Source organism: Lytechinus pictus, chromosome 17 (assembly GCF_037042905.1).
Source record: "Lytechinus pictus isolate F3 Inbred chromosome 17, Lp3.0, whole genome shotgun sequence".
NCBI lineage: Eukaryota > Metazoa > Echinodermata > Echinoidea > Temnopleuroida > Toxopneustidae > Lytechinus > Lytechinus pictus.
The window spans coordinates 5065823-5086975 of record NC_087261.1 but is presented as its reverse complement, the minus strand read 5'-3'; the positions used below and the strand labels follow the sequence as shown (position 1 = coordinate 5086975).

The window sequence follows — 21153 nt, the reverse complement described above, 5'->3', positions numbered from 1 at the left end:
TTGATAAGAGATGATGAATTTATATCAGAGTTATGCATAATACGTTACCATGCTTATGGGGGGGGGGGGGGGGGCTTTCACCATAGATCATTCATTGCTTCCAAAACAGACAGAAGTTCAAAAGCATCAGTGATATGTACAGTATTATGATTCTCAAAGTTTTTGGTATTTTGTTTTAGAAATGATATTAAATTTGCTGTTTGTGTTTTTTAATTGTTCGAATAAACTCAACCTATAGGCCTACTCAAAGAAAATTATTGACAAAATTAAAACCACTTAATATAATAAATTTCGGAAAATTCCATACGCATGCGGAATCCCAGTTTTTCATTTCTGGCTTTATTCGCAGAGCTAGAGATACCATCGAGTTTTAAACGGAGGCGGCAAACGTGTGTTACGTGCAACTCTTTTTGTCGGAGAAAACAAAATAAAGCTTGGTTTATAAAGGTCAGTTTCCAACTATTGACAATATCACTTGTTTTGAAGGATGAAATAGATATTATTATTTGTGTTTGAAGTGCTTTGTATGTTTTGGTTGTGAGATAAGCTAAACAATATTTCGAACGAACTTCGCACAATTAACATACCGCATACAACGCGATTATGAATATGTGGGCGCAGTGTTTCTCCTCGGCCTCGCGGCTTGACCCGTCGCGTTTAACTTCAAAGTTCAAGCGCTGCGCCGCGCTATCGCATTTCCTGTACCGTACCAGCTGAGAATGAGTGTCACTATTTCAAGCCAGGCGGCGCGTTAACTGTCTCCCGTTAATATGTGAGGTCATTTCATGCTTTTGGGGTGGTATTCTGACTGAGATCCATTTTATCTCAGAATCAGATCTAATAAAATATTTTATCTCCTTCAAAATCAGTGAGATAAAATACCCTTAAAATCTCTCCGAATTGGTATTTTGAGAACAATTTTATCTTCATTATTTTTAGATATCTGGATCTGGATGTACAGTGCAGGACCGTTAGGTTTAATGCACCGGGTAAGGAGAGGGCGCAAATAGTTTAATGCACCGGGTAAGGAGAGGGCGCAAATGAGTTTAGTCGAAACGTAGTGGCTTTCTTCGATCTTAATTTATTCTTGGCTTTAATAAACTGTAACACCTCTGGTGATGTACCGGTACTGCTGACAACTTCGTTAGGGAGTTGATTCCAGGCCAACGAACGTTGTATTCACAAAAAAAGAATTTCTTAACTGCTCTGCGTTACATTAACTGTCTTATTGAGAAAATGACTTGGAGTTATTTGTTACTTGTTTCTCTACCACATACAACATAGTTAGTAGCATCAAAGTTTACAAATTTCTTAGCTTTGATATTACGTTATAAATGTCTTGCTTTCATTAGAAATTTATCAACAGGAAGGGCAGGAACCAACCCCTCGACCACTTTGAAGTAGAATTAGCTAAGCCAAATGAATTCTTTTATTTTGGAATAAACCACAGCTTATTTGTACTCATTTTGAAGGGGATATAATTTTCTATCTAAGTAATAAGAGTACAGTTTTTCCTAATAACTAAAGCTTATTTAAATTAACGCATAATCCATTATGCAAATATTAAAAATGTTCTGCCAATGATCTGGTGACGTGGCGTGATGCATGTGGAGCGTTGTGGCCCAGTGGATTAGTCTTCGGACTTTGAAACAGAGGGTCGTGGGTTCGAATCCCAGCCATGGCGTAATTTCCTTCGGCAAGAAACTGATCCACAATGTGCTGCACTCAACCCAGGTGAGGTAAATAGGTACCGGTAGGAAGTAATTCCTTAAAAAGCTGTGTGCGCTATGAACGCCTAGCTTAGCCGGGTAATATAGGAGCGCCTTGAGCACCTAACAAGGTGCGCAATATAAATACCCTATATTATTATTATTACATTATATATAATAATAAATTAGACCAAGATTGCCAACAATCTTGGTCCAATGTATATACATTTAATTGTTCTAGACTAAACATGCTGAATCATATTTCATCTTGCCATCTTACACCCTAATTAGCATCTAATTATATATGCAAATGAGCAGCATTTAGCGCATAGGCTGAGGTGAACTTGTATTCACATTCATAGTAGGTCTACCTGTGACTGAAGAATATTCTTGCACTAAGTTTTGTTCTGATTGGAAGTAAAATTCCAGTCTCCACTGAAACAAATTAAAGATGTGCATCAAGCAAGTTCTGTTATTGTGCACATTTGCATTTTATTCCATGCATTAATTTGCATATTAATTACAATTAGCTGTTGTGTATTTCACGATATATGTGTGCAAATGGCAGAGTGGTATACACACACAAAACAATTAATAATAAATCAGAGGGGAAAATATCAAATGAAGGTAAGGAATTAGATCAGAACACCAATCAATTAATAGTAATAAAAATATTTAGGTACTACAAGGGTAGAGTTACTTTTTTAAAAAAAAGGAAGAAGAAAACCCTTTTACAGGCTTCATCAGCAACCCCCCCTAACCACCATGTCCTGTCTCAATTTTATTTCTAAGTCTTATGTTCAAGACAAACACAGCACCCCAACACTCTTTTAAAAAGATTAAGCCCCTTACCCCAATAAACAAACACACAGTCACAGAACAACACAATTCCTCAGCCCCCCCCCTTCCCAATCACCTCAAATTATAATTTTTTTTACTTTCTCTTTTCCTAATTCTACTTTTGAATAGATATAAAGTTTCCATCAAGCAGCTGAAATCATCAACATGACAGGACCTAAATTTCTTTTGCCATTAAAAAAATGATTAAAATTGATCTTGAGAATCATTGGATACACTTTTAAAACTAAAAAGCAAGATTTGTATACTTTCAACCTGAATTTACATGATTAAAGACTATTTCAATCATCAGCAGAAACATTGTCAGCAAATTTATCTATATGTGGGACTACATCAGAAATAACTTTCCTATTGCCTTCCACCCATATGGTTATCGAGCTACAGCCTTCCAAAGTGCGGGGGAAAATCCGAAATTTTTACGCTCATAATCACTCTTCTCAAAAAGCAGAAAAAACAGTAGAAAAAATCAAATATTTACGAAAAATTCTCGGAAATATTCTTACCTTCGCGAGAAGCCATCTTGCATGTAGTATCGAAGTGAAAATCTTGCAAAAGACGAGTTTACCCACAACCCTCAGAACCCGGAAGTAAACAATGCTGCTAACAAATATGGCGTCGATCACAGAAACTCCCCGGCGAATGCGAAGTTCAGAACCCTAATTATCTCATGACGATCGCTTGATTCAGATGGAAATGGGCTGGAATATGGAAAATGTAAGTGGAAATTACATTTTGACTATTGCTGTTTTCGAAATTTCAACATTTCATTTCAAAAACGATATGTAAAGTCGAGGCCAGTCAGAATAGGAACCCCAGAAGTGCCGATCCGTTTGGCATCGCTAGTAGAATGTCAGTTTCAGGACTTGGCGTCTTGAGGCAAGAATAGGCAGGTTAATATTCTCTCTCATCTTGGTAATCGAACCTGGTTCTTCGAGAGCTGTAGTCCCCACAGATGAACTGTACTGCTCTACGCTGTGTTTTCTCCAGACATTGGATATCCTTCTGAAGATAGGGATCCCTCACACATGCACCATATTCCAGGATAGATCTGACTAGTGCAATGTATGCTGTGCGCTTGCAGTTCTCTGGGCAGAAATTTAGGTTCCTTCTGAGTAAAGCAAGGACAGAGTTTGCCTTCCTCACAGCTTTGTCGATCTGGGGTGACCACTTCAGATTGTCAGCTAGTGTTACTCCAAGATATGAATGTTGAGATACATGTTTAAGTATACAGTCATTTATGGTGTAAAAGTATGAGGTTTTGGCATTTATTTATGCTCATAACTTGGCACTTGCCAGCATTGAACCTCATTCCCCAAGTGGATGCCCAATTTTCTAATGCAGTAAGGTCCTGCTGCAGCTTATGATGGTCTTGTTGAGACTTAATCTGTCTACACAGCACACAGTCATCTGCGAATAAGCGAACCTGTGACTGGACAACATCAGGGAGGTCGTTGATGTGGCATAGAAATAACAAGGGTAAGAGTACTGTCCCCTGCAGCACACCTGATGTTACTTCCTCTGGGTTTGAATGCTCCATCAACTACAACCGTCATTTCCCTGTGTGTTAGGAAGGATGTAAGCCACTTGTGTATCGAGCCATCTATTTTGTAGTTCGCTAGTTTGTGTAGGAGTAGCGAGTGAGGCACTGTATCAAACGTCTTAGCAAAGTCTAGTATGATGACGTCTGACTGTACTTTCTTGTCATGGGCAAGAAGGAGATCATGTACTGTGGTCAGTAGTTGAGTTTCAGTTGAATGACCGGTCCTGAACCCGTTGTTGAGAGACGACAAGATACTGCTTTCTTGTAGATGTTTGAAGAGGTGCTTACAGATGATATACTCAAGCTGTTTGCAGATCACTGATGTAAGGGAGACTGGTCGATAATTTCCAGTTGAGTGTACATCACCTTTCTTAAAGACTGGTGTAACATGTGCCTTCTTCCAGTCAGATGGTACTCTGCCCAAGTCAACCGATAACTGGAAAAAATCTGTAAGTGTAAGACACACCTATTTTTTAATCAATATCCAATGAGAAACGAACTTTTAGTTTTATACTTACAGCTCTCTCATCTCACTTAATCAATGGAAATCCATTCCGCCAGGAGGTGTGGCAAAGCCAAAGTAAAGGAGTGAGATTGCATTAATTTGTTGACTTCAAATACGCTTGCAATACGCTTGCGCGTCTTTACAGAGATTTCTTTTTGAAACTAAAAGAATGGCAATAGATCTACTCTCATCTTTTTTTGAAGTCACATCTTTTCAAGCATCATTTCATAGACAATATTATTATTCAAGAAAAGTCTTATGAAATAATTCCTGATTTTGTACTAGAAGTACTACAGGAATAACGTTAAGGTGTTATTCTCAATAAATATATAATTTTTCTTCAATGAAATGTCAACATTTGGAGTTAATTTACCGAGAAATATTGATGAAATCAACATCGCTGAAATAAAATAGCCCCTACCCTCTTTTAAGTTTATTTTATTTTTTCTTCATGGGGGCAAGCACATCATCCGCATTGCAATGGTAAAATTCAATTCAATTCAATCATGGTTTATTTCGCATAAAAACAATACATGTTACACAGCCAGACGGCTGAAATTAGCATTTTACAATAAAATGTTAACAAGTCATGGATAAAAGCAACAAAATATGTGATTGGTAAGTCAATGCAGGCACTGCTCTGTCGCTATCATATAGATACGCAAGATGAAATCATCTGAGAGATAAAATGTCATCTCAGAATACCAATTTCATTTTAAGAGATGAAATATTTTAAAGATAAAATGACCTCAGAATACCGCCCCACGTCACCTCATTGAATTCGTACCTTTGGCTTTATTCAGTTTCAGTGCGATATTGTTAAGAGTCTTTGCTTCACTTCAGCGATTAAAAAAAAGCAATGTAAAACGTTGACCATGTTGACCTTTGTTTACATCAAGAAGCTCTTCACACAACTCACTGGTTCCCTCTTTCCTCGTGCTATATTTATAGGGCTCAGATTTCCATGGGTGTTTTTTTAGATGATATCAAGGTACTAATCATGCAGTTTCACACCAGCTGACTTCCAGCAAATTTTCCCACCATTATACTGTTCACAAATGTCATAGCAAGTCTCAGTCACAGTTAAGGTCAATGATAATATGCCCACTTCTTTTCCGAATATTGCGATTGGGAACGGCTGTATTTCAGACTCGACTGAATAGTGAATGAAGTCCATATCCATATCAAAACTACGGCAAGGCCAAGCAAGCGAAGGGTATATTGACCTTCAAATGTGATTGAGGGATAGTATGACATTTGTGAAGACCTACTGACGGAAAAATTCTCTTGAAGCTATAAAGTCTGTTGATGCGAAACTGCATTTATTTAGTCAAATATGGAATTATAATTTTGTATTTAATCCATGTACCCTGCATGTCCCTGCTCTTTAAGACCACCCTGCTACTTTCTCAACGTTGACAAAAAATCATACATGTTATAGAATTGATTCACAAACAAGATAGATACGGGGATAGATCATTTTAATAAACTCTTTATAGGCCTATCTACTCTTCATACTATGAAGCAGCTATGTAAAATTCTCCTGAATTGTACACACTGGTTTTCATTTCCACAAGTAGATAGTTTACTTTACTAGTGAGACTTATCTCTCAGAATCATCAATGACGAAATGAGTCTCATTAGTTAACTGTATTTATCTACTGTAACTCTTTGAAATAGGAACCAGCTATGGTAAATTCTCCAGAATTGTACACACTAGTGGTTCCCATCTCCACTTGATAAAGATTGTTTACTAGTGAGATTTGTGATCTCGCTTGTAAACTGTCCTGCTTTATCTACTTTTAAAAATGGGAACCAGCTATGGAAAATTCTCCAGAATTGTAGCCTATACACTGGTTCCCGTTTCCACAAGTAAATAAATCTGACTGGTAAACTGTATTTTATCTACTCTTAAAAATGGGAACCAACTATGGAAAGTTCTCTAGAATTATACACAATTGTTCCCATTTCCACAAGTAAAATAAAGGTTTACAAGTGAGATTTATGTCGGCAGTGATGATTCTGACGTACATGTAATGAATCTCACTAGTAAACTGTTCTTAATCTACCCTTCAAGTCAATGGAGAATTTTCCACACTGGTACCCATTTCAGTGAGTAGAGAAGATTGGCGACAAAATCAATCTTTGTGATGTACGCTCTTCAAAAGATATCTAGAAGCAGCACCAGCAGCGGTGAACCATTGAAGGTAGAGCATGTCTTGTCTCGTGAAAAGTGTCCAGTGGACAATAGGAACTGGTTCCCAATTTCACGAAAATGCCATACTTGAAATAAAACAAGCGTTTGTTTGTGATGCCATGGTAGACATCAATTTGCTTCATGAAAGGCATGATCTTGATAACATGACACAGGCAAATCCAACATTGTGCATCATGATATGGATGTATGCATACCAGACCTGCCAACCTTGATGCATTTCGATACAACTGTATGTCAGAGACTGGTATGCAGAGTATCAAAAACGATGCATTTTAAAGCAATATACGACAGTGTAAACATTTACTCAAATGAAGTGGTTCCAATCAGTAAGAATGACACTAGCACTTTCCTGCTTTCCTGACCAATTGCTACGTGTTTATGATGTCTGACTCATTTGCTGGGCCAACTGTGCTGGTTAGTAATTTAGCAATTTTGATGTTTTTTGTTTTTTTAGAATTTTAATCCCAACAGGCCATTGTGTACATATGCTTGTGATTTGAATCCCTATTAGGCTATTTCAATTCTCCTTTACTTACCCTCTTTTTTTTTAAGATAAAAGGAAAAAACACTTCAAAATGCCAGCCAAGAGAAAAGGACAACCGACACCCAAAGTCAATGGTACCACAGAAGAGGTGATTCCCAAGAAAGTCAAAGGTTAGTATGGCTTCTCCCTTTTTTCAGTTAATTTTGTGTGTTTTAGATATGAAACAAATAACATTTTTTCTTCTTTTTCAATGGATTCTTCAGTGTACATTACAATAATGATTTAAAAACCAGCTGGAAGCGGGGATACTGCTGAAAAGCATTGAACATCTCCAACATTCCTTGATCACATCTTATTTAGAGACAATTCCAAGTTAATTTTGCTGTATTATGTAGCAAATCATTTTGCACATGAAATTTATTTCCATATATATGTATGAACATTTGGTATTGTTGGATAGCTCAGACTGTAGAGCGGGGTTTTGTATTCCGGTCACCTAGGTTCGATTCCCACTCGATGCGCCAGTGCCCTTTGGTGTAAGGCATTAATCCTCATTACCAGGTCTCTCAGAGAGGAACTTATGTCGTTGGTACTCTGGTTGCTTGCTTACAAGCATTCATCCTTTCTTAGCAATCAGAAAAAAATCACCACCATTTACTACCATTTTGTGAGAATTAATTATTTTGATTGTTACTACTTCGAGAATTTTAAAAGGTCATTTACCACTTTCTGTATAAAATCATCTGTTCAAGGTCCTTACTCAAGAAACGTAGTCTGCTGTGGATCACTGAAAGCAAATGGTTGCATACTGTTTTAGTGTTTTAGCACTACCAGTAATGGAAGATTCATTGAAAGGGCTATTAGTCCAAAGCGTTTATAATGTGTGAATTACTTTATTTCATTGCCATTGGCATTCTTTTTCTGTTGGAGTAACACCCTTATGAACTTGGCAAAGAAGCTGTCTGCCGCACCAAGCTGGTATATTACATCTATTAGGCATAGTGGCTGACCTTAGAGACAGAAATTACTTTTAGGCCTGTTTTTCGTCAAAGTGGAGATATCAACTGAGCGGGATTTGAACTAACAACCTCACAATCATGAGTCCAATGCCCTAACCATTAGACCACATGACCCACATTTTTTTTTTTTGAGGGGGGGTACTCAAAATTGATGCACAAGGTACAAATACAGGTGTATACAGTGTGTCCCACAAAAAACGAAACCGAGATTTATCGATGATTTATCATAACTTAATCACAAATACAATAGACAAATGACCTACCTCTGTAAAGCTTAGAATCTCCTCTTTCATCTGAAATTACTTAGATTATTTCTCATTCACGCATGAGTGAGCAAAAACAATTTGAAGAGGCCAAGAGGGGATACCAAAAAGTCATTTGGCGGGCTGTATCTGGGTTTCAAAAAGAAAACCACATTTTTAAAAAGTTCAATATCTGCTCTTTAATTTGATACCTCAGTTACAGAAAGTGGTCAAGAAATGACAAAGTTCCGGTTATTTGAAATAAGGCTTGAATTTCAATAATTTCATAAAATGAAGAGGTTCTACAGGCTAGCGTTCAAACTCACTTAACACTCCGTTTTGTTGACGATCAGCCATGCATTAAGTCTTTTGTTATCCATGCGATAGCTTCTGTGGGAAACCGGTGAAAACACGTTTATTTAATGAAATTATGGAATTACAAGCACTGTTTTGAGGGAACATAACTTTTTTACTTCTTGACCATTTTTTGTGATTAAGGTATCAAATAAAAGAGCAGATATTGAACTTTTTAGGCATGTGATTTTCTTTTTGAAATTCAGATACCCCCCGCAAAATGAGTTTTTGGTATCCTTTCTTCAAATTGTGTTTGCTCACTCATGCGTGAATGGGGAATAATCTAAGTAATATCAAATGAAAGAGGAGATTCTAAGCTTTACATTGGTAGGTCATTTGTCTATTGTATTTGTGATTAAGTTATGATAAATCATCGCTTAATCTTAGTTTTGTTTTTTCTGGGACGCACTGTACAAGTCAGATAACAAAAACACAATTTTGAAAGTGACCCACAATTCGATGTTCATGTATCTATTCATTTTGTATCTCAATTTGTTTTGTTTCAGTGTCTCACTGGTCACATCATAGCGAGCCAGGTGTGGTGCTTGCCTTTGGCCAGGGTGACGTTGGACAGCTAGGTCTGGGTGAGGACATCATGGAAAGAAAGAAACCCACCTTGGTCAATCTGGATGGAGCTAAGAGGGTTGTGGATGTTGTTGCAGGAGGGATGCATACTGTTTGCATTACACAAGATGGAGAGGTAATTTCATGACTAATTTTACTTAATTGATTAATGTAATAATATTCATAATAAATCAATTGACAATTGCTTGTATTTCTACACACAAATCAAATTATCTTCTTCATTCCTGGATTTCTATACCTTATCCTAAACCTAACACAAAACCCTATTGCAACCCAAACCTTACATCTTAGATGTTATTAAGTCCGGAGCAATAGAGTACCGAAGTGATGACGTCACAAAAAACTTTTTTAGCATTTCAGCGTTTTTGATACCATATTTTGGTAGAGCATGATGAAGAACCCCCATTTCCAAAATTTGGTGGGAATCGGTCCATGGGGGCCTTAGATATCCTGATTTGACCTCTTGTCAAAAACTGTTAAATACTTGAATTTTGTTTTGACTTGGGCAAATATTGGACTTGGGATTGACGACTTTAAAGGACGAGTCCACTCCAACAAAAAACTAATTTGAATAAAAAGAGAAAAATCCAACAATCATAACACTGAAAATTTCATCAAAATCGGATGTAAAATAAGAAAGTTATGACATTTTAAAATTTCGCTTAATTTCACAAAATAGTTATATGCACATCCTGATCGGTATGCAAATGAGGAGACTGATGATGTAATCCACTCACTATTTCTTTTGTATTTTATTATATGAAATATGAAATATTCTAATTTTCTCCTCAATGTCAAGTGAAACGATCAATTCCTCCCTGAGCATGTGGAATTAGCATTGTTTAATATTATATGGTTCAGTCAAGTTGGTCCTTGTTGTCAAATCTGTAAAAAATGAGATATTGTCTAATTCAAACAATAAAAAGCAAAAGAAATAGTGAGTGGGGGACATCATCGACTGTCTGATTTGCATATCACTGTTTTGTGAAAATAAGCGAAACTTTAAAATGTCATAACTTTCTTATTTTACATTCGATTTTGATGAAACTTTCAGTGTTATGCTAGTTTGATTTGCCTCTATTTATTCAAATCAACATTTTTCTGGGGTGGACATGACCTTCAAGGAATTTTACATGTATAACTTTATATCTGCATTCTTATGTATTCTCAACATGTTTGAAATTTTATGGGAACATATACATGTACTGCACATTTAAGCCCAAGAAAACTCCTTTATTTATCATGCTACATACCGGTAATGAAAAAAGCTAGTGCACTTTATGTCCTGCTTTAGACACTTGAGCCCACAAACATTGACTTAATTCTCATGAATCCTCTTGTGCACAATATGAATTTCAGGTGTATACGTTTGGTTGCAATGACGAGGGTGCCCTAGGACGGGACACCAGTGAAGATGGGTCCGAGTTCTCATCAGGGAAGGTTTCACTTGATGCAAAGATCATCCAGGCCACGGCAGGCGATTCACACACAGCTGCTCTGACAGAAGACGGCAAAGTTTATGCATGGGGTACATTTAGGGTAAGTGGGAGAGGGGGGGCCTGAAGTAGCCGGGCTTGATCGGCTGAAAATATTTATATCTGAATAAATAGAGTAAAATTCATAGAGCAAAATGCTTAAAATTTCATATAAATCTGACAACAAATAGCGAAGTTATTGAATTTAAAAGTTTAGCAATGTATTGTGAAAACAGTTAAATGTATGTTATCATGAATATTCATTAGGTAGGCTGATGATTTCACATCCCCACTTTCTTTTTTCTTATGTTATTACAAGAGGCCATACTAATTAATTTTTCCATACATGTGTGAATGATATGTCTGCCTTGTAATAAAATAAGTTGCGGCAATGAATATCTACATGCAATGCACTAGATAAGTTGTTATTCCATTTGGGGGGTTCTTGAAGGGAACAATTTGAATAAACCTTATTTCATAAAATAATACAAAAGAACAAGTGGGGATATGACATCAGTTTGCTAATTGAATACCGTATTCATGAAGATATGCCTAGGACTTTTTCTTTTTTTTTCAGCTAAGACACACAAACATGGAGATGGGGTAATAGATCAGTGGTTAGGGATCACATTTTCATGACCCTTTTCATAGGAACTGGTTGGGCTGGAATAATGGATGTTTTTATAGAATTTGAAGAAGTTTTCTTATCTGAAACTCATTAAAACCTAAATTGTATTCAATATTGTGAAAGGCGATAATATGTTCATTGAGGTTTCAAGCTTACAACTCACAATATAATATCGTGCACCCTTACGACATATTGTAACATTGTCAAGTTAAGCAGGGCCCGCTGGTAGAACAGTTTTGGGGACCGAAGTGGCTACCCTGGGTAAAATATGACTTCATTTTATTTTTTTGTAGGATGGTACTGGTCCAATCGGCTTGACTGTTGATGGTTTGAAGAAGACGCCATACTTGATTCCTCTGGATGAGACATTCGTTCAGATAGCATCTGGTAACGATCATCTATGTCTGCTGACCAACAGTGGTGAGATCTATACCATGGGGTGCGGTGAACAGGGTCAGCTAGGGAGGATAGCAGAGTGCTTCTCAATACGTGGTGGAAGGAAGGGCGTCAGTAAGTACTTCAAAATCATTTCTTACAGTCTAGAGGAAAATGAGTTTTTACTCCTGTTCCTGATAAGGAAGTATTTAGACACGGTAATAGGATTAATTTGAAATTGAATTATTTCACAGAACAAAAATGTCTTGATAAATCAAACATGTCATATAGTAGATTTCCAATATTGATTCATGGTGCGATTTATGTTTTAATACTTGGTTTAGTTAGTGTGGGCTGCCAATGTGATTATGTTGTCCAGAGTAAAATACTCCATAAGTTAATAGTTTTCTCGTGGTATACTGGGCTTTGAAAAGTCTGAAGTTGTTTTTTATTATGCTATGACGTGCAGGAAGATCACCACAAACTATTAAGAAGTGAAATTTTATATTGCCCAAATCATTGCTAGGATCGGGTAATGAAAACTAGTGGGTCTTCAGGGCTTAAAGGCAATTTTATTTTTAGACAGTTTCTCTTTGCCAGTGGAGTAATTGGTGCCAGGCAGTATGAGATTGCATCAAGCACTCGTAATAAATTTCCAGTGGTGAACAGTGTCAACCTGTGCTAATGATCATACTAACAACACTGATGACATGAACACTGATGACATTATAGCCTCTGACTACAAATTCAATAAGTATGAAATTGTAACTTATTCTTCATTGTTTCACTATATCCCAGGTATTCTACTAGAGCCATCTGTTGTTATCTGTAAGAGAGTACGAGGTAAAGGCAAGGTATTGTTTGACGGTGTCTGGTGTTCCAATTACTGCACATTCGCCAGAGTGAAAGGAGCTGGTGTTATCTATGGATGGGGTCTCAACAATTACCATCATTTAGGTAAGTGGCTTCTTATCCTACTTTCATGGCCTCATGCAAAATTGTTTTTTTTTTTTTTTTGGGGGGGGGGGGGCAAGACGCGTAACATTTTTAGAAGAAATTAAAAAGCGAGTGAGCGAAGCGATCAAGCTGCTTGTCCTTGAGGGGTGCTTTTGCATTTCCCGAAGTAACATTAAAAGATTTCGTGCACACTTTTGGTGAATTTTGTGAATTAAAAAAAAAAAAAAGTTTCTTAGCAGCAAGTGCCCCCCTACCCCCCCCCACCCCCCCCCCCCCCCCCCCGCTGCTTACTGGTACAGCCATGCATACGTTCATTATGAAAGTGACTTGACTCGCCGCCCTTTCACACAGTAAAAAAATCGTAATTTTAATGATTCCAGTGAAAAATAAGGCTAATGAAGAATTTTTAGCATGTGTGAAACCAAACTAGAAGACAAATGCTAATCACAATCACGAATTCAAATTCTACTTCAGAGGTAAATTCCAGTTAAGTTTCACTCAAATTACGGTACAAATTGGACGTGGGAAAGGCTTGACCTCCAAAACATCTTTTGGGGGGCAGAACTTACATGACCTATTAAGCATTGTATCATTGAAATGAAAGGAAGTGCATTGTATTTGCGATGCAGTGCTTTGATTGACAAGTCACCAAGGACACATACCGCCTTCGCTCAGGAATTCAAATTCAAATAACGATTTTTTAGTGAGCATGTGAAAGATCCGATGATTCTAAAGACGAATGGCGCATCATCCTCACAATGATAATTCAAGATTCACCTGTGAAAAGGCCCTCTATTTCATGAATGTTGATTTTCATTGAATTGAATAATGGCATTCCTGTTGAAAAAAAAATGCAATGTATGTTATTCGATAATTTCTGAAAATTGGAGTTGCCTGTAATGCAACAAAATAACTGGGCTCTATTTGATTTGAATAGTGGCATTTCCATTGAAAAAAGATATGCAATTTTTGTCTCACCTGCATAGCAGAGTGAGACTATAGGCGCCGCTTTTCCGACGGAGACGGCGGCGGCGGCGTCAACACCAAATCTTAACCTGAGGTTAAGTTTTTGAAATGACAGCATAACTTAGAAAGTATATGGACCTAGTTCATGAAACTTGGCCATAAGGTTAATCAAGTATTACTGAACATCCTGCCTGAGTTTCATGTCACATGACCAAGGTCAAAGGTCATTTAGGGTCAATGAACTTAGACCATGTTGGGGGAATCAACATCAAAATCTTAACCTAAGGTTAAGTTTTTGAAATGTCATCATAACTTAGAAAATATATGGACCTAGTTCATGAAACTTATATATAAGGTTAATCAAGTATCACTGAACATCCTGCATGAGTTTCACATCACATGACCAAGGTCAAAGGTCATTTAGGGTCAATGAACTTTGGCCGAATTGGGGGTATCTGTTGAATTACCATCATAACTTTGAAAGTTTATGGATCTGATTCATGAAACTTGGACATAATAGTAATCAAGTATTACTGAACATCCTGTGCAAGTTTCAGGTCACATGATCAAGGTCAAAGGTCATTTAGGGTCAATGAACTTTGGCCAAATTGGGGTATTTGTTGAATTACAGCCATAAATTTGAAAGTGTGTTGGTCTAGTTCATAAAACTTGGACATAATAGTAATCAAGTATCACTGAACATCCTGTGCGAGTTTCAGGTCACATGATCAAGATCAAAGGTCATGTAAGGTCAAAGAACTTTGGCCACGTTGGGGGTATTTGTTGAATTGCCATCATATCTCTATAAGTGTATTGGTCTAGTTCATAAAACGTGGAAATAAGAGTAACGAAGTATCACTGAACATCTTGTGCGAGTTATAGTAGTTTTCAAAATCAGCACTGCTGCTATATTGAATTGCGTGATGCAGGTGAGACGGCCAGAGGCATTCCACTTGTTTTTATTTAGTAATTTATCAAAATGTGGGTTTGCACGTAATGCAACATTCAACATTAAAATGTCTTAACCCTCAATCTCCCGGGGTATTTTGATTCTTGTCAATCCCGGGGGGGCCATTATGGCCCCCCCTTAAGATCTCGGCCGCCGATTGCGCGAGCGACGCAAAAATTTGCACACTGGTAGTGTGCAATGTAATCTACAAGGCTGTATGTTAACATTTTCCAAAATAATGAGATTTTATTTTATATGAATTAATTATGCTAATTTATGCATAAATCATACTTTTTGCTATAATTCACTAAATAAAGCTCCTAGAATGCTAATTTTTGGTAAAAAAATTCTTTGTAGCAATCTTAACAATCGCAATTAAAAAAACTTCGGTTCGGAAATCAATTTCTTATGTATTTTATTGTTTTATGAATTTCTTATGTATTTCTTTGTTTTTTTACTTTTTGTTTTTTATTGTTTTTTCAATGGAAATCATTCCAGACTTAGTTCTGATCATAAACAAGGCAAAATTAATTAAGTTTAATCAGTAAAACTAGAAATAATGATACATTTATGAATTTTGGCTAAATACACAATTTGCATTGGATTTGTACATGAAATCACGTTTATGAGCAATTTTGGGTCTGACATGCACTTACATAATGTTGCGTAATGTCGTAACCGTATACCCGGGCGTCACAAATTTGGTCTCAAAATTTGCGCGAGACTTGAAAGTAAAAAGTCAGTGAGCGGCGAGGTCAAAAAAATTTGCGCAGCAGATATATCGCGAAAATTGTCAAGGGGGGGGCCATTATGGCCCCCCCCCCCCCCGGGAGAATTAGGGTTAACTCTATTATGTTATAAATGTTAATTTTAAATAATGGCATTTCTATTGAAAAATATATGCAATGTACATGTTATTCAATAGTTTATAAAATGTTGGGTTGTGTGCAATGCAACATTTAATGTGACAATGACTGGAGTCTATCTAATAATGTTAATGGCTTTTCCTTTGAATAAATACAAATTTCCACTGACTCGTCATCATTCTTTCTGCCCCCCCCCCATCCCTCATCCCTCCTCCTCTCTCATTCCCCTTCTCTCATTCAGGTCTAGAAGATATCAAGTCTTGGTTCACCCCTCAACCCATCCCGTCTTTCAATGATATCAAAGTGGAATCAATATCAGGTGGACAGCATCACTCCATTCTCTTAGACAAAGAAGGTAAAACATTTTATGTGATTCAAGTTTGGTGTTGTGGCTAGTATTGGGTCACTTGAATGGTGTGAAATTAAACTTGCAATATTTGTTAGACATTTTGAAGGGGATATATAGGAATCGGCGTATGGCCGGCCGGTCGGTTGCAAATTTTGCGCTTCAAGCTATTTTCTAAATTTTTGACTAATTATCATGAAATTTGGAACACACATTGGTCTTTGGGTAAAGATGTGCAAGACACATTTTTCACATGTGTTGGAAATTGTGTTGCCATGGTAATGACATAGGGCAGGTGCTATTTATCAACTTCAGCGATATTACTAGTTTTCTTGTTTTAAATTGATCAGGTCATATGTACGCCAATGGCAGGACCAATTATGGCCGGCTCGGACTAGGAGAGGACTGCGAGGAATCTCACATACCCACGCTCATTTCAACAGTCAAGACAGAGAAGTTTACAAATATCGGATGTGGTGCTAGCGTCAGTTTAGGGTGTACAGATACAGGTGAGTCTGATTGAAGTAATGTTCAACAGAGGATGACAATCCATTCCTTAAAAAAAACTTAAAATAGTAAGAAAATAAAATGCAGATATTATTAAAAAAAAAAAAAAAAAACAATCTTACTACATATCTTACTTTTCATTGACCTGTTACTTGATTACAACAATTTTTTTTTCTGGCTTTAGGGGGATTCAAAGTCACAGTGGTCAATATTTGAACACTTTAGAAGTTAGAAGTGTAATATATTTCTCATCTGGCAATGGTGGATGCGTAAATGTTTACATTTAACATGCCTAATCTAGATTATTCTCCTTTTCTTGGTTTAAAGAAAAATACCAGTTGTGGTAACAATCTCAAAATGAGTTTGAACAGAATCCAATAAAATGACCACCCAAGTGTTTGTATGTATAACTAAAAAAAATAGGTGCCAAATGGGTATTTTTCCAAGCAATATTAATACACTGTCCCGCATATGCTTTTCTGTGTAAGTGATCATCAGAATTATCAGGTTTGAGCTAAGATTTCATGATTTCACAAAGATAAGTTTACATTAATGTACCAGGTCTAGATACATGATGATATGCTGACAATTAATCTTGATTTTAAAGACTTTCTCATGAAATAATTGTTTGCTGCAACTTCTTTCTTTTCCTTTTAATGACATTTAAGTGGCATCTCTTGACGTTTCACTATTCTAATGATTTTTTCTATCCATTTTTCTGAATCCATCAGGTGATGTATATGCCTGGGGCATGGCAAGCAATCTTCAGCTCGGCAATGGAGACGAAGATGAAGACCTTCACGTTCCAACCAAGATCACCAGTAAACAATTAGAAGTCAAAAAAGGCATCAAGGTCGCCGCCGGAGGACAGCACACGGTCATTTTAGCCGTCGAAAAGTAGCATTAGTCTTTAGAGAGTAAGAATGATATTAATGTATCGTTACTAGGGTGATAAAACCTTATTATTTTACAAATCTTGAGCATTCAGACATACATGTAGCTTCACCAGAGAGAAATGCTTCAAGCAACTAACACAAAGCCAGGTGGTTAAATATTAGGAAAACAGCCTGTTGAAATACCAGTAAATGTTACAAAACCATATGAAAAGAGGCCACTAGAGGTATACTTATCATGAGTTGAACCCTTACTCTAGTCTAGATTATTCAAAAAGATGCCATAAATCATCAGGGTAGGGGTTTTATCACCCTAGTTTATATATGAGGATCCAACATTTTCTGTAACTATTGATTGTGCATCACCCCAAGTGAGTATTCCATTAAATAAGTAAAATTTAATCTTTTGCTCTCAACACCAAAACAAATCTCAAGAGTTACCTCAAAATTTTCGGCTGCTAACTGCTGTCTTCTTCAGCAATGACCGAAGTGACCCGATTTGACCTAGTGATGTAGCGATCGATAATCGGTCGTAGACACTCGGAAGCTTGTATCGCCCTCCGTCCCTAATGAGAGTCACCCAAATTGGGTCACTTCAGTCATCGCTGAGGAAGGCTGCAGTTAGCAGCCAAAAATTTTGAGGTAATTCAACTGATTTTTCTTTGTGTTGGGAGCAAAAGATTAAATTTTACTTATTTTCAACCAACACTGATGAACTTTCATGATCGTATTCCATTAAATGTTTCATTGAAATGACACAAATCTATATCACCTGGACAGGTAATATGCATTTTGTAAGCTCACCAGTGCTATCTAATGTCATCCTTTATTTATAGTGAAAATTGGTTTGTAACAGGGCAATGTTTCATGCTGTGTGTCAGCACTGATAAGTCCTCAATCTTTGACAGTTGCTATAGAGACCCGGGACCTGTTTCTTAAAGGGCTTACAGCTGTTGTAACTTTGCCATTATGGCAACTACCATGGCAACATGACTCAGCAGCCAATCAGAATCTAGGTTACCATGGTAGTTGCCATAGTGGCAAAGTCACCATAGTTGCAAGTCTCCATGAAATGGGCCCCTGAGCTTTTCTGCAAAACCAAGGATTCCACTGAAATTGTCAGTGCTGACAACTTTCATAAAATTCCCCCTGATGTCTCTAGTGCACCCCTATCCTGCGCTTCCATGTAAAGCATAGGGAATATGTTGGACCCTCATATTTTGTTGTAATTTTTAAAATAGTGTACAGCTTAATTTTCCAATATGACTAAAACAATTTATGTCAACTGTTCTCTATATTGTGTGTCTGTATTTTTTTATCCACCGTAAGCCTTGGAATACTATGTTTTTCAGATTTTAATGACCTGATTTTCTAATACATTGCATTTAGTTTATTTTCATACCTCGATATCGTGCCATTGATGCTAAAGACAAATACATAACAAATACAGCAGTCAATTTGATCATACATGTAGTTATTTTATATACATTAATTGCACACAATTTAGATCGCAATTGTACATTGAAATGAGAATTGTGTTACGTAAGAAAATGTGTATTTTTGCAATAGAATCTTAGCTGTATTTGCAAAGATTTCCATGTATGAAAAGGCCCAAAATAAAGATGCTAATTTTTAGTGAAAAATTGTTATCCATCATAAGCATTATTACAATCATTTTTAGTTGTTATTCGTTTTTTACAGGCCAAGCCCACCCATTAACAAGTTGATTTCAACAAACACAGGAAAATCAGACCAGCATACCACTGAAAATGTTGTAAAAATCTGATGCGAAGTAAGAAAGTTATGGCATTTTCCATTTTTACTCATTTTCACAAAGTAGTTCTCTGCATATCCTGGTTATCGTGCAAAAGAGAGAGCCGATGACTTCACACACTTGTTTGCCCTTTTTTAGGTTTACTTTATCAAATATATTTTGAAATGAATATGATATTGAGGATCTTCCCCAAATTATGATAAGTTGTAATGTTAATGATTTTCCATTTTCCATGAGGAATTAAACAAAAGATTTATCATTATTAGTTGAAAGGATTTAAATATTTCATGTTTCATAAAAGTGCATAAGAAATAGTGACACCGAATCCCTTATTTGCATACAATCCATGACGTGCCTATTTTGTGCCAGTAAAGTGAAACTTTAAAATGCCATAACTTTCTTGGTTTTGCATCCAATTTCAATATTTTCAGTGTCGTACTTGTCTGATTTGTCATTTATTCAAATCATCTTTTTTATGTATGGGTGGACTTTCAACTCCTGCAGTTTGCTTGTTTGCAAGATACAGATTTCAAATGTTACTCTTAGATAGTTGCAGGTAAACTTTCCTGTTGCTGCTACATATAAATTTATTAGAATGAGAGGGGGAGCACAATAATTTTTTGAAAGCCTGGTATTTACTTTTATGGTGCATCCACATTTTATGTTACTATAAGCTTTATGTAATCACACACCAATGTGATTTGCAGGTTGTGGTTCTTTAAAGTCAAGAAATGAAAATTGGAATCGATCCATTTCTCATCATTTTAACTGGTATTAATGTTTGGTTTACAATGGAAGTAGTATTGTCCACTGATACTTTCTTCAACGATATTCATTGATATGTGTGTGTCATAAAGAATTACTAATATTGTTCTTTTATGCAAGCTATCTCTATATATATATCTGTATTAAAAAAAACATAATAAAAGGGAAATCAACGTAAATATAGAAGCTCATTTTAAAAGAGGGTGAAATTCGATGTTATGCTAGTCAAATGTAACTTGCCCTGTTTATCAACACGCAGAGTATGGAAGTCACTATCAATTGAAATATATGTATAAGACTTGATGACAGATAATACCATTTCTTTTTAAGTACTTCACAAAATTTGTACTAATTAACAATTATAACATTACAAGCATGCTATTTGTTGATGGGTTGTTAAAACCTTGTCTTAATCTTATCTTAAAACTTTTAAAGTGTTGACACCACAGAAAAGACTATTTTAGAATTATGGCATTGGTAGCAATCTCATATTGTCTGAAAACCATCCCTAACCGTCTGAAGACACATATTTTGAGGCAACAGAGGGTTAACATTTTAAGATATAACTCTAATATAACATGTTTTTAGTTGTCATTTCAAAAAGGTCACCAACGATTTGTAATAATCCTGTCTTGTGTGAATTAGCCACCTCAACTGCAATAGTATAAATAAGAAGTTCTCTATATCTTTTCACCTTACTGCTGCTCTAAACTTGTATTATGTTAGTCGGAATCCAATATCATAGCATCATCTTTGCAGGTTCATATTTTGATAATTCTTTCTGCAATTTGTAGGCAGATAAGTGTAAAACAATCCTGTATAAATTGAATTATCACCAAGTAAAGCATATATCTCACATCATATAATGCAAGTCATCCAGTTAATCTCGTAGAAGTCAAGTTTTCACTAATGCAGACAGATTCTTGTGGTAAAAAAGATCAACCTCGGCAAAAAATATATGTAATCGTTGTAGCTCTGCCAAATTTTACCAAGAATTAAATACTGTAATCTCTGTAACCACAAAAGTAAGCTATAATAATAATATTAATTATATAAATTAGCGTGACTTATCTGTCGCCCTCCTCAAAATCTTTAATTATACGTCATCTTTATGTAAACACCATGGTTCCTGTAATTG

At 36.3% G+C, this 21153-nt stretch overlaps 1 protein-coding gene across 1 annotated transcript; it reads left to right on the top strand.

Moving 5' to 3' along the window:
* Positions 1-330: 330 nt before the first annotated feature.
* Positions 331-20941, top strand: LOC129280429 (regulator of chromosome condensation-like). The gene is made up of 9 exons (XM_064112462.1): positions 331-447; positions 7383-7484; positions 9436-9629; positions 10874-11053; positions 11911-12127; positions 12791-12949; positions 15972-16085; positions 16427-16585; positions 17315-20941. Exons 2-9 carry the CDS (start codon positions 7406-7408, stop codon positions 17482-17484), a joined length of 1272 nt encoding a protein of 423 aa, XP_063968532.1. The 5' UTR covers positions 331-447; positions 7383-7405; the 3' UTR covers positions 17485-20941.
* The last annotated feature ends 212 nt before the right edge of the window (positions 20942-21153 follow it).